General features: G+C 49.3%; 2 protein-coding genes across 2 annotated transcripts in view; one reads left to right on the top strand and one right to left on the bottom strand.

Annotated features, from left to right (window-relative positions):
- Nucleotides 1-125: 125 nt before the first annotated feature.
- LOC104912358 (ral guanine nucleotide dissociation stimulator-like 1) lies at nt 126-3,924 on the top strand. Its single transcript, XM_010715836.3, has 3 exons — nt 126-400; nt 1,429-1,543; nt 1,999-3,924. The coding sequence occupies exons 1-3, from the start codon at nt 185-187 to the stop codon at nt 2,184-2,186; spliced, it is 519 nt and encodes a 172-aa protein (XP_010714138.1). The 5' UTR covers nt 126-184; the 3' UTR covers nt 2,187-3,924.
- A 1,144-nt stretch (nt 3,925-5,068) lies between these two features.
- The window catches only part of COLGALT2 (collagen beta(1-O)galactosyltransferase 2), a 32,796-nt gene continuing 24,745 nt past the window's right edge, over nt 5,069-13,119 (bottom strand). The window contains exons 5-12 of the mRNA XM_010715838.2: nt 11,793-11,997; nt 9,703-9,822; nt 9,510-9,586; nt 8,239-8,345; nt 7,038-7,170; nt 6,726-6,853; nt 6,062-6,268; nt 5,069-5,629 (exon numbers count right to left, since the gene is read on the bottom strand). Coding sequence (XP_010714140.1) covers nt 5,353-5,629; nt 6,062-6,268; nt 6,726-6,853; nt 7,038-7,170; nt 8,239-8,345; nt 9,510-9,586; nt 9,703-9,822; nt 11,793-11,997 — 1,254 coding nt within the window. The 3' untranslated portion in view covers nt 5,069-5,352. The remainder of the gene's footprint in view (nt 5,630-6,061; nt 6,269-6,725; nt 6,854-7,037; nt 7,171-8,238; nt 8,346-9,509; nt 9,587-9,702; nt 9,823-11,792; nt 11,998-13,119) is intronic.

Below are 13,119 nucleotides of genomic sequence, written 5' to 3'. Positions count from 1 at the left end.
TTTTCCTGGAGGTAATACTACAGCCAGTGTGCTGGATAGAACACAGAGCAGTGAGGATTTGCACGTGCCTCCTACTTTCCTGCGTTCTCCCTCCGCACGCACAAAACGTCCGGTTTGTAACTGTGTTTTTCTTCCTGTTGTGCAGCTCTCGGAATCCTCCTCCTCCTGTTCCTCCATCCATTCCATGGACACATCCTCCTCGGGGCTGTCATCTTTAACCAACATAATCTCGTCCCCTCCCTTCTTGTCCTCCAACCCCAAGATCCACAAGCGTTCCATCTCTGTGACATCCATTACCTCAACTGTGCTGCCCCCTGTTTACAACCAGCAGAACGAGGACACCTGCATCATCCGAATCAGCGTGGAAGACAACAATGGCAATATGTACAAGAGCATCATGGTGAGTGGTGTGCGACAGCAAGCTGCTCTTAGCCTTCATCCTGCTTTCTTTCTGGGTGATTGCCAAAGCACAAAGTGGTTTTAATGGTGCAGAGACCAATTGGCTGAGCCGACTACTCAGAAAGGGCTTGAGAGTGAAAATGACGAATGTCTGAATTCAACATCTGTGGAATGTGATGTGAATAGGAGGTTTGAATATAGCAGAGTGTCTTTGTGGCACTTTCTAGTCTTTAGAAAAGAAATTTATGTTTGTGTTGGATCAAGGAATTTTAAGTGAAAGAGTGGGGTGGGTGCAGGATGTGCTGCTCCTGCCATTTAGCTAAAGCCAGCTGCTGCCTCTCCTGCTTGGTACGTGAGTGACATAAGCTCTGCTCAAAGCTTTCCCTGAGAGCAAACAAGGGTATTATTTTTAGCAGGTTCAGCTTTTTCATGGTTCTAATGGTCTGCCATCCCCAAATTGCAAAGAGCAGTTCCCTCTGAGGGCCTGCCGAATTCTGCCTCCAAGAGGTAAATCTTCCCTTTGACTTGATAAGGCCCTGCAGAACCTCATGTCTGTCCCTGGCACACCACAGCTCCACTGCAGACAGTACTCTTAAGTTACAAGGTCGAAAATCTTTGCTGGATGTCAGAGGAGGTATTTAGCACAGTGAGGCTCCAGATTAATTGATGTCTGCAAGCAGCAGATGGGACAGTTAGTTGTGTGGAAGTTTATGGCTAGCAATAATAACATCTCATCTCTCAGAGTGGTTGCTCAGGGAAGCAGACAGTGTGATTTACTGCTGGCTCTGCCCGTACAGCATCTGTCTTCTTGAATTAAAATAACAATAAGTAAGTGTCGTAAGTACCACAACTTAGAAGCTAGGAGTATCTGTCTACTCCTATGTTACTGACCCAACAGAATTCCTCAGTTCTCTAAAACCTTTTGCAAGGTCAAGTGGGCTGCAAAGAGACAAGCCTTTACTGATGATTATATCATTGTATAAAGTGACCAAGCAGAATGTCTCTCTACTCATTTGTCTCTCTTTGCAGCTAACCAGCCAAGATAAAACTCCTGCTGTCATCCAGCGAGCTATGTCAAAGCACAACCTGGAATCTGACGCAGCCGAGGAGTACGAGCTGGTCCAGGTCATCTCTGAGGACAAAGGTAAGGAGGCAGAACTGCTGCTGCTTGAGAAGTAACGCTCCGTTTTTAAGGAAGGGGTAAAGTGCTGCGTTATTACAGTTGCCAGTGGGAATAATCACTGTGTGGGGATGATGTAGCATGGCCTGCCATCACCTTGCCTTCCATAGGAAGAGCATGCTCGTTGGCTTCCTGGCAGCCCCCCTGTACATGTGCTGTGTGGGCACAGCCACCTCCAGGGCTGCTTGCCTTCCCTGAGCAGAGCAGCCTGCCCAAAAGGGCAGGGCACAGCCTGCTGCTGCCACCTCATGTCCTCCAGAGCCCTTCTCTCCTGTTTCTGAGAGAGTTTATTGTTTTCTGTGCAGCAGAAAGGAACAGCACTGCTCAGCTGTGTACGGGCATCTGTTCATCAGCTCCCTGTTCTGTCCTGCACTGTGCAGTACCACCAATGAACGCTCCTTCTGCTCCCTCTGTTGCAGAGCTCGTGATCCCAGACAGCGCCAACGTGTTCTACGCCATGAACAGCCAGGTGAACTTCGACTTCATACTGAGGAAAAAAGCTGCCGCTGACGGGCAGGTGAAAATGAGGAGCAGATCCAGCCTGACGCTCCCCAGAACTGCCAAACGGGGCTGCTGGAGTAACAGGAACAGCAAAATCACGCTGTGAGGTGGATGCGGCGGCTCTGAGGTGAACTGCTTGAGAACCGAACCTTCGCTACCATCCAGTATTACGGAATCACAGCAGGTGAACGTGTCAGTATTCAACGTTGAAAATATTGGAGACAAATGCAAAGTGAGCATTTGGCCAATGTCCAGGCAGAGGTGTGTCTCTTCACCTGCAGCTGGACAGACACGGATTTACAGGACAGGCCGGACTAGGATTATTTTGTTTTGCACATTAGCCTAGGAAGGTGAGAAACCCCACCTAGAGGGGAAAAAAAGGACTGCAATGTTTGTACTCAGAACACCACGTAAGCCTACTTCTTGTGTGAGAAAACCTTTTCTTTGTGCCAGTATTACACACAATGAGAATACCTAAATTTATTTTTATAAAACTGGAGAAGGAAAGCCACAGGCCTGTTCTGTCAGAAGGGAGCAGGAGCCCCCCAGCCCGCAGCAGCTCAAGGAGAGTGGGCACACCGAGCGCACCCATGGCAAGGCACTGTGGGTACAGCCCCAAAACGCTCATCTCTGGAGAAGGAAGAAGCAGCTGCACACTGCTGGCAGCCTTCTTTTTGCACTTGTTCAAAGCCAGAAAATGACCTATTTTGGGATTATTTTTTCCAAAGAACATTAAAAGAGAGGACTGTGCTTGCTTTCACATGAATGTCATGATTTGTTCATGAGCAAGGCACTCAACACTACGTCTGGACTTCAGTGCCACTGCCACCTGCTTCTCCTTTTGCTTTGCTAACCCACTCAACAGAAGTCGATGCCTCTGCGTGCACTCTGATATGACTGATGTACCTCTTTGTAATGTGCAATCAATATTCAGGAGCAGAACTTTCCCCACATTACTCCACCTTTTTCATTCTATGGGAGGCAACTACATTACCTTCTATCTTAAAAGTGGGTGTGGGCAGGAAATAGCCCCATTTCTAGCATTACCCCCAAACAAACAGATTTTATATCCTTGTAGCATTATTATGCATAATCTCCAGCCACTGCCCTTGCTCTTTGTATACACCTATAAATGAATTTCCTGACATGGTACATGCTTTCAGCTGGAATAAAGAATTTAACCACCTGTTCTCCATGAATGCACGCCTGGAGTGTCTTCCCAGGTCCAGGCTTCCTTGAAAGCAGGGAGGTTTGATTTTATAAAGCCATAGATGAGACTGGGGACTGTAAACAGCCCTTACTGAACAGACAGCCTTTGAGATACCTTAGTGTTAGTTACAATAAACTCAGATACTGAATTTTACACACGCCTGGGGCTGTTCTTCTACCCATTCTGCAGCTGCCATGTCCAAACTGGGCTCAGAGTGCATCAGCAGTCTGTGATAAATGCATGACATAAGCAGCAGTGCATGTGCCTTTTGGCACACTGCCTTCAAGAGGCACCACCCGGGGCCCATTCTGTGTAAAAACTAAAACTGGACTTTGGTGAGCGAGAGAGGACTGAGTTTGTAACCAACCCTTCACACGTGCCAAGGGTTAGCACAAGTTTACAGCAGAAGTGGTTTTCTTTGCATTTCAGTGTAAGAGTGCACTGATATCTGCACAGCATCCTTTGTAAACTGCAGTGTTGCTAACTCCACCATTGCATGCCTGTATTAAGCTGAAAGGAAAACGGTCTTGACCTCAAAATGACCCCTCCTCAGAACATTATATATAAAGATTTTTTTTAACTGCTTACCTGTAATCTTTATACAATAAGCATATAAATATTTTTTTTTCACAGATATTTGCCTTAAGTTAATCTATGCCCTTCTCTTAGGCTTTATTACTACTGTGCGTCAGTTCCTTTGCATCTCATACCCCCTTCCATTAATGCCCCTCTCTTCAGCATCACCACATTAATTGGCTCAAGGTCCCAGCTCCTTCTGCCTCCCCTGGGAAAGCTCTTGACTGCACTGTTTGGGCTTGAATGGAAAATGCCTTGTCAGCCAAACCAAGCAGGAGCAGTGCCTGCTCCCACCCAATGAAGAGCACACACAGCTGCATTTCTTGCACCAGGTTCTATGTATTATCAGACCCGCTGACAGGTAATAACATGTCGTCTTTAGCAGAAAGCACAACATGGATCAGGAATTATTAAAAACAAACAAGAAAATTAAAAAACACAACAAACCAACCACACACAGATCAACTGCACAGATCAGCTGGCAGCGAGGCTCTGCGCTGCCTTGCAGGAGAGCGGCCCAGAGCTGCAGCCCATGGCCACCTGCCTGCTCCCAAACCTCTTCAAAACATCACCATCACACTTGGGAGCCAACAGCAAGGACTTCAGCACACACCCAAAAAAAAAAAGACAGGTTTGCTCCTCACGTGAAAAAATATCAAGACAAGTTGCCTTTCCGTCCTGAAGGAACACATGGAGGGGGAAGGAAGCTGAATGTGTTCCTTTCGGAGTGCAGAGGAAATACAAGTGGCAGCACCGCTCTGCCTGCTGCTCTGCAGGTTCTCTGATGCACCAACACATCTGTTGTGGGCCAGCAGCCCATGTGAATGGGATCCGGGCAGCCTCGACATTCAGAGGGGAAGCCAGGAATGCTTTTCTGCAGAAGCGTGAAGAGGAGAAGACACTACACTTAGAGCACTGCTCCAGTGCATGGAGTATTTTTGGAAACCATTCTGATACTGACAAAACAAAACCTCCTAACCCAAATACTCTCTGCAGTTTCTCTCATAAACAGGGTTATAAAAGCCTGCAGACCTACAAGGAGAAAAAGCTACACAGCAGCCCAGTTACAGCTATTTGGAAAGGTATGGACACTTGTACACCTCTATATATTAATTTTTATAAATACAGCATTCTACACAAGGTACTGTAGAAAGACGTCATTCAAGGGTTTGGTTTTTTTTTTTTTTTTTTTTAACTTTTTTAAAAGTAGCTTACAGAGGCTTTTGCTCAGATCTCTGCCTGTCTGGAACACCTTTTTCCTCCTTTGTTTCCCCACAGTCTCGGAAAAGCAGCCCGGTGAGCCATAACCCAACTGGGTCCAACCCGACTGGATCCAACCCCACGGGGCCCAACCCAGCAGCCCTGCTGTGCCGTCCCACGCAGCAGGACGGAGGCCCTGCAAACAGCTGCTCTACAACTTCCAAAGGTGAAAAGCCAAAGTGTGAGGCAGGTTTGGCTGTCAACAGAGCCCAGGGGAGGCGGGCAGTCATAGCTCATCCCTGGAGGACGGCGCGTTGAGGGAGGACTGGGGCGGCAGGGCGTCCTTGTTCTGTGCCTCGCTGTGGATCTGGCCCTGCTGCCGTGACTTCCAGGAGTGTGTCCTGTCCCAGTCCGTTGACACGGTCTCGTTGTCCCAGATGGTGGAGGTCTCTGTGTCACTGAGGTAGCCTGGCTGCCCTGTGTAGTGGGTGGGGTAAACGAGCAAGGGTTCTGCTGAAAAGGCCTTCAAGTCTCTGGACTCGTAATACTCCATGTACTTTGCTCTAAAGGGGGAGAAAAACCATCAAGAGCTGAGTGCGTGTCCATGTATAACTTGGAGCCACAAGCCAACCCTCTGAGCAGACAGGTCCCAGTGCAGCAAGGTGGTGCTGGGGTGAGTCTAGAGCAGGTCTGACCCTCAGGACTGGGGACACAGTCTTACAGTGATGCAGACAGAGCCTCTGTTACCAGACAACAAGGACCTCAGAACGGCCCACAGGCCCTGCACCAGGCAGGCACACAGCCCCACTGCCACAGGGCTGTCACTGCCTTGGCCCTGCGACAGCAGTTCTGCTGCAGACAGCCCAGAAGCACAAGGAGCAGCCCTGCTCCCCCAGCCTGGCTGCAGAACTGAGATGCATTGATGCCATCCACTTTAAGACCATTCAGCAAGTCCCAGCATATGTCAACCCAAGCCACAGAGACATCCTACTTACACAGGGTGCTTGTTGTACATGACTGGCAGAAACTCATCCACAGGCAGCATCTTGCTGAAAGGCTCTGCCCCAATTAGCTTCTGAGCCCCTTGGAAAGAGATTGCATACCCCAGGGTCCAATATGAGTAATCAGCTTCCACCAGATTCATGACATTGGGAACTGCTTTCTCAGGCTGCTGCACCTGCATCCTTTTCCGGCCAATGTAGCTGAAAGGGTGAAGAGACCACAAACACTTGAACTAAAGCGAATCTGCAGCAATGAAGACCACTCAGCTGTATTTCCACCAGGACAGGGCAGGGAGTCAATCCAAGAAGCAGTCCCTGCTCCCAGACAACCATAGTGTAACCCAGCAGCGGCACAGCTGTGGAAGGCTCTGTCAGGGCACCGAATGCCTCAGTCCAACCCCAGGACCAGGCAGTGCCAGCTCCTCTGCCACAGCAAGCAGCTCTGACACTGCTGGGACCAACCAGCACTGCTCACAGAGGGTCCTAACAGCCCCACTACGGCTGGGCACTCCACTCTGCCCCAGGAAATGGAAAGAGCCCACTGAAGTCTGCAACCTTAATGCTCTCTGGCATAAAGCTGCAACCTCTGCCATGGCACGGCATGCTGCTCCCCTCTGTGTGCCCAGCAGCTCCCAGGTGCCTGGGGCCAACCACTTACATAAGCTCCCAGTCTAGCTGAGCTTGTTCTATGTCATCCATCAGCTTCATCAGCTTCCTCTTAAACTGGTGTTCAAAGCGCACGTCGTCCTCAATAACGAGAGTCTTCTCCAGTCCTCTGTTCAACACCTGCAACACGAGGGCACAGATCAGTGACAGCCCCAAGACTCTCCTCGTACCCTGGGATCGCTGGAGGTCAGCCTGACCTGACAGTGGCTCCCAGATCCTGCAGGCAGGGAAGCAAAACCACTCCCAGCTGAGTTCAGCTACAGATCGCAAGAGTTGTCAGGAACAGCACCCGCCAACCTCTTACCTCCTTCCAGATGTAGTAATGGCTGAGGAAGCAGCCGATCTCTCCCCTGGTCAGCGGCCGGGAGGAGTAGGGGTCCCGGTACCCCGGCAGCATGTCGATGCTGAGAGCTTTGAGCTGACTCGTGTTCAGTGCTCTGAGAAATAGAGTGTGTGTCACCATTGCAGAACAGTCGCGTCTTAAGCCAGACACAGAGGCGAAATGGGAAATGCTGCTGACATTCTGGGAAAACTGATGGACAACCAGGACTCAAAGACCATGAGATCCATATGGGTTCCCTCACTCCTCCAGGAATCTGTGCAACTTCCAGACCTAGAATGTGTGCTTTTATTTCTCATTATAAAAATGCCCTAACACACCTTACAGTAGGGTGCTCAGGGAAAGAGCAGTATCAGGTTAACACCGTAGCACAGAAGTTCCATAGCACCTGGATGGAAGATCTTGCCAGGAGGTGAATTCTCTCAAACACTTTTGCTGATGGCTTAAGAGAATCTTAGAACTACAGAATGCTGTGGGTTGGAAGGGATTATGAAGACAGGCTGAGGGAGCTGGGCTTGTTCAGCCTGGAGAAAAGAAGGCTGTGGGATGACCTCATTGCAGCCTTTCAATACCTAAAGGGAGCCTACAAATAGGAGGGGAACCAACTCTTGGAAAGGGTTGGTAACTGCACAGCAAGGGGAAATGGTTTGAAGTTGAGGGAGGGCAGATTGAGGTTGGATGTCAGGGGGAAGTTCTTTGCTATGAGAGTGATGAGGTGCTGGAACAGCTGCCCAGAGAGGCTGTGGATGCCCCGTCCATCCCTGGAGGTGTTCAAGGCCAGGTTGGATGGGGCCCTGGGCAGCCTGATCTAAATGTGGAGGTTGGTGGCCCTGCACGTGGCAGGGGGTTGGAGATTCATCACCCTTGAGGTCCCTTCCAACCCTTGCCAAAGGAAGGGATCCCCCAATCCCTTCCTCAGCTCAGGCTGCCCAGGGCCCCATCCATAGCCAAGGGCACCCCCAGGAATGGGCACCCCCAGCTCTCTGCACCAGTGCCAGCACCCGACCACCTCTAAGTAAAAAATTTCCCCTTAATATTGACCGTAAATCTCCCCTCTTTTAGCCTAAATCCATCCTCCCTTCTCCAATTTCAATCAGATCATGTACGAAGTTGGTCCTCCTGCTTATAACCTCCCTCCAAGTACCAGAGGGCCATTTGAACTCACTTTCCATCCACAGCCTCCACGATCTTGACTGCAATCTCCTGCTCATAAAGCGTCCGCAGCATCCGGTCCCGCCTGTCCTTCCGACGCTTCAGATTGATCATGAAAATCTGGGTTGAAGAGAAAGACATCAGCCTTATGCTTTGGGAGGAAGCACAGGGAGTCTTGATCCATCCTTTTTCCAGCAGCCCCATAGGAAGAACAGAGCTCATAAAAATATCACGTCTGTTTTTGTTCCAGACTTTGGTATTTGTCCCCAAACTGGGGCTGATTTTGAAGGGGAAGGTGAGAGGCTTGTTCTCTGTCTAAAACCAGTTTGTACAGAACAGGGGAACATTGCTTTTCCAGGATGAAAAGCTGCAAAGAGACCAAGCCTGTGTTGTATAAAGACACAGGATGCTTTGATTTTGATTTAACACAGGGTACAATGGTCAGCTCCAGCTCAACACTGACCCACATGTCTCTCCACTAAGATGCAACTGCTCATATTTAGGATGACCAGCAGGGCCACCAGCCAAGCACAAGGACACTGTAAAGAGAGGATTTTTGTAATTACTTCAGGCACTGAAATTCCACTGCTCCCCTGGCCAGAGCAGATAGCCAAGACCTGGAGCAGAGATGTCTGGGCAGGGCTCAGCCCAAACCTGGAGGACACAGACTCCTTGGTGGAGGGCTGAAGTCCTCGCTTGTAGGTAAACAGCAAAAGGGGAGGATATTTTTCAGCCCCAGGCAGACACGTACAAGTGCAGCTTTGTATGTCGTGGAGAAAACCTCATCCCAGTAAGAAGCAGATGGAATTCCAGCTCAGTACAAACACAAAAATAATAAACTGGATAAATACAGCACAGCCACAAAGGGCAATGTGGAAAAAACCTACACCAGCTGTGCTGCAAACACAGACACACAGCCAAGCTGGGCTCCCACTTCTCTATGTGAGCTGTGTAAACAGATGTAGCAGAATGAGCAACAAAACTGAAGAAATCATTCCCTTCTGTCACTCAAAAGCAGGAGAGGTTTCCCAAAAGACAGTTTTTTTGACACAAAACACAGGGATCAGCACAAGTGCTCACAGACCTGCGTGGCCACCCAGCACAGCTTCTCCCCAATAAGGGCTGCTGCTTTCTCCATGCATAAAGTTTGAGTCCGAAAGGGAGCGACTGGGAAAGAACTAATGATGTAAAAACATATTATACTCCAAGGAAAACATCTGGAAGCTCAGCTACGAGGAGTACGTAATGGATGGGAAAGCAATGACAGCAAAATAGGTTCCTTACTTCATCAAATCCCATCTTGTCAGGGTGCTTTGGAGGAACGGAGACGTACTGAGAAGGCTCAATGGGAGGACGATCGACTGAAAGAGAGGGGAGATCCCAACCATCACCTGGATGTACACGCTTGATTGATATAACTGAAGATGTTTGCCAACCTTCACTGGGGGCTCCAACACAGAAGGGCACAGCCACTTACTCATAGCCTCAATCAGTGTGTGCACAAAGTTCTCTGTCTCTTCTTGCAGCGTCTGGTGCGACTTCAGGGGCATGGGAAGGAAACCGTAGTGCTCGCGGTTGCAGATGAACATCTGAATTCCTGAGGATTGCAGAAGAGAAAGGAGAGCCGGGTGTTTTATGGGCAGATTTCACTGCTCTGTTGATGCGCAGCCACAACCCCAGGGAGCTGGACACAGCTCTGTGGGCACTGCTCTCATCCACAGGGGCTGGGGCTGCCTGGTGCTGTGTGCAGCTCAGCGATCCCTGTGGCCTTCCAATTCAATCAGTACATGTTATGAGCCTGTGAACATCACTGTGTCATCTTCTGTTTTGTTGGCTGGCAGAATCTGGCCTCTGCAATGAAACCAATATCTACTCACTCCCTAGCAGCAGGTGTTTTTAACCACAGTCAAGATTTCTCTAGGAGAGGCTGAGACCAGAGAAAGGGGCCTTTTTTAGCCTTTGCATTCAAAGTGATCCTACAGAAGAGGGCAGAATGGACCTTTAGCAAAAGCAGTGCCTGATGCAAGCTGCAAGAGGTGAAGGTCAGGCAGAAAGAAGCAGTCCTGCTGGATGCCTTGTTGTTCCTCTGGGTGACGTGAGATCCTGCCTGGGGTCACACAGGATAGAGCTGCAAAGCCCAGATTATCAGTGCAGCTACAAAGGATTCAGCAGGGACTTTGCAACCAGACGTCTTCCTACTTCTGTTTGCTTTGGCAGGGAAATAAAGATGAGACATTTTCACCTGTGTCAGCAAAAAAAAGTCTGATAACCGTCTCGGAAATGCGAAGTCCAGGCCCTGGCACAGCTGCCCAGGGAGCAGTGGGGTCAAATGTCCCTGGGGGGATTCCAGACCCATGGAGATGTGGCATTGAGGGATGTGGTCATTGGGCACAAGGCGGGTGGGCTGGGGTTGGCCTTAGGGATCAGAGAGGTCCTTTCCAACCTGTGATCATGCAACCTGCTCAAAAACATCCAAGGAAGGGAGAATACTTGTTGTTTTCATTGAGCTCTGGTAAGGTTCTTTTATTTACTAAACACTGCTTGAATCACCAGGACTGGCCAAGCAGATTTAAAAGAAAATGTAAAACTGGAGTCATATGCATTTTCTGCCTCATCTCCCTTTCTTCTCCTACTTAATAAAACAAGTACAACCACTCCTCTCCCTCTAAAGAAAGCAAAAGCAGACAGACGCTACCTGGAGTGCAGATGCTTTCATGTGCAAGTCCCCTAATCCCTGGTCTTCTAGAACTGTCTGCACTAATGACTCACATGTTCCCACCTCTTGAAGTTCTGTAAGCACATTGCTGGCTGCAACGCTTGCCAAAGCACATCCAGTTGTCAACTGCAGTTAAGGTGAATGGCAGAATAAAAAATTCCTACCTGCTGACATTAATTGGTTTGGCACTGATCTAATCAGCTAAGCTTATCTGGCTCTCCGATCTCTGCTCTCATCTCCCACTGGCTTAAACTTGGCTAATCTGCATATATTCATGCCACTATTTCTATTCCTTCTGGGATATAGGCTACTTTAAAAAAGCAAAGCTACCTCAAAATGGGGAGGGGGACTCACTCACTCGATCTGTTTTTACAGTAAAAACCCATTAGTGTGACAAGTGATTAAAAAGCTGTAGATGCTGGTGTTACTGGCAGCCTTTGTAGGGCAGTGACAGAACCCGTGTTCAGGCACCAGGAACATCCCCCACATCCCTGCATTTCAGGTAGAGCTGAAATCCTCCTCTTTCAGAGACAGACTCGGTACCAGCAGCCTCCTGCCCTGCCTTTTGCTCAGGGAGCCTCCTGAAGTGATGACTGTAGACACCCCAGCTACAGAACGTAGGACGCCTTCCACTCTCACAACATTCACCCTTGGTCACTGCTGCCATGCTGTGACATAAATGAAAGCCCCTGTAAGAGCTCCCATTCACCCTGAGAGACCCCTCAGTGGAGGAGGGGAGCGGGCTGCCAACCGACCACTGGAGTCAACATATGGCTTTTTGGCCTCTGAACTCCAAGCACAGCTCTGCACATCTGCTAGTGAATCCTCCCCATCAAAGGCTCCAGGCGTACCTGCTTGGCGACTGGAGAAGGCAAAGACCATGATATCATCAAAGCTCCAGGTGTAGTCCTGGTGGGGCGGGTAGAACATCAGCTTGGTGGAGGCCTCCTTCCTCAGGTCAATGAGGAATGTGGAATGGATCATCGGGACAGCAAAACAGCCCGTCCTCTTCCACTCCCGGATCAAGGGGTAATCCAGGGTCCTTTTGTAATAGCCCTGCAAACACAACAAGCAGGCAGCTCATTACAAGAGATCTGTTGCAAAGATGCTCCCCAGCAAAAGCCCTCACTCTTTGCCCTCCCCAGCAGAGATGGATCAGTGCCCAGTTCACAGATTTTTAAGCATTCCCTAATTGGGAAGGTTCAGACAAGCGTTTAGAAACAATTCCCATCCCACAAGTTAAAGCTCAACCTTCTCTCTGTTTTAGCAGCTATTGGAAACTCAAACCTTCCTACTGCAAAATCAAGAGCACTTCAAACTCAGGACGGTGTTCCCTTGGCTCTCTCCAAAGCTCTTTTTGCATTCAGACGTTCAGGTCTGATCCTGGGAGCGCTGTTCACACTCAGCAGCCACGAAGGGCACTCCATGTCTGCCACAATAACACCTACAGGTTATTTCTGAATGTGACTTAAACAAGCCACGTCCCTGGCTGGAGGGCAAGTCGCCTCTCAGTATCCACTGGCTGTCCAACAACTCCTGCTTCTCCATCTCAGGGCAAGTAGGTTTCACACCCAGCTCCTGAGCTTAGCCCTCATCATCATCCCCAGGGAGAGAAAGGCTGAGAGCAGCATGAAGACTGCGAGCGCAGCCACATGCAGCAGCAGCAGGTCCAAGAGCAGCTTCTTCCTCCCCACATTCTGGAAGGTGCATTTGCTGCTGGGTTTTTTCTCCTTCTTCCTTTTGCAGCTAATGCTGGTGTCAGTGGAAACTTCCTACTGGAGAGGGACTCCCAGGGCCAGGGCTGGTGCACACAGGCAGCGATCCACTTCAGTCAGTGAAGAAATGCTGATTTACATCAGTGGAAAACCTGGCTGTGTCAGCAGTAAACCTTAAAAACCTACAGGAAAATGCCTTCACCATGAAGTTACTATTTCCAATGTAAAACAACACCAAAAAACCCATGGAATAACTAGCACCCCTCACAAACATCTTATCTCTACATGAAACTCCCAAGAATTTGGGAAGTTTAGGATCCTTTCCTGCTGTTTTTATACCCAAATAGCTCAAGCTGTGATTTTTAGAAGATGGAAAAACATTGTGGGGAGGTATCACTCATGTTTGCCATTCTCTTATGTCAGTCCTCACTACTACCTCTGCTATCAAACAGACATCTGTGGC

This window comes from Meleagris gallopavo, chromosome 10 (genome assembly GCF_000146605.3).
Source record: "Meleagris gallopavo isolate NT-WF06-2002-E0010 breed Aviagen turkey brand Nicholas breeding stock chromosome 10, Turkey_5.1, whole genome shotgun sequence".
Taxonomy (NCBI): domain Eukaryota; kingdom Metazoa; phylum Chordata; class Aves; order Galliformes; family Phasianidae; genus Meleagris; species Meleagris gallopavo.
The sequence above is the reverse complement of the archived record's forward strand: the minus strand, read 5'-3'. Positions and strand labels throughout refer to the sequence as shown.

Coding starts and splice junctions, on each gene's coding strand:
- LOC104912358 (XM_010715836.3), top strand. CDS start 185: ATGGACACATCCTCCTCGGGGCTGTCATCTTTAACCAACATAATCTCG. Junction 401..1,428: donor ATATGTACAAGAGCATCATG/GTGAGTGGTGTG, acceptor CTCTCTTTGCAG/CTAACCAGCCAAGATAAAAC. Junction 1,544..1,998: donor GGTCATCTCTGAGGACAAAG/GTAAGGAGGCAG, acceptor CCTCTGTTGCAG/AGCTCGTGATCCCAGACAGC.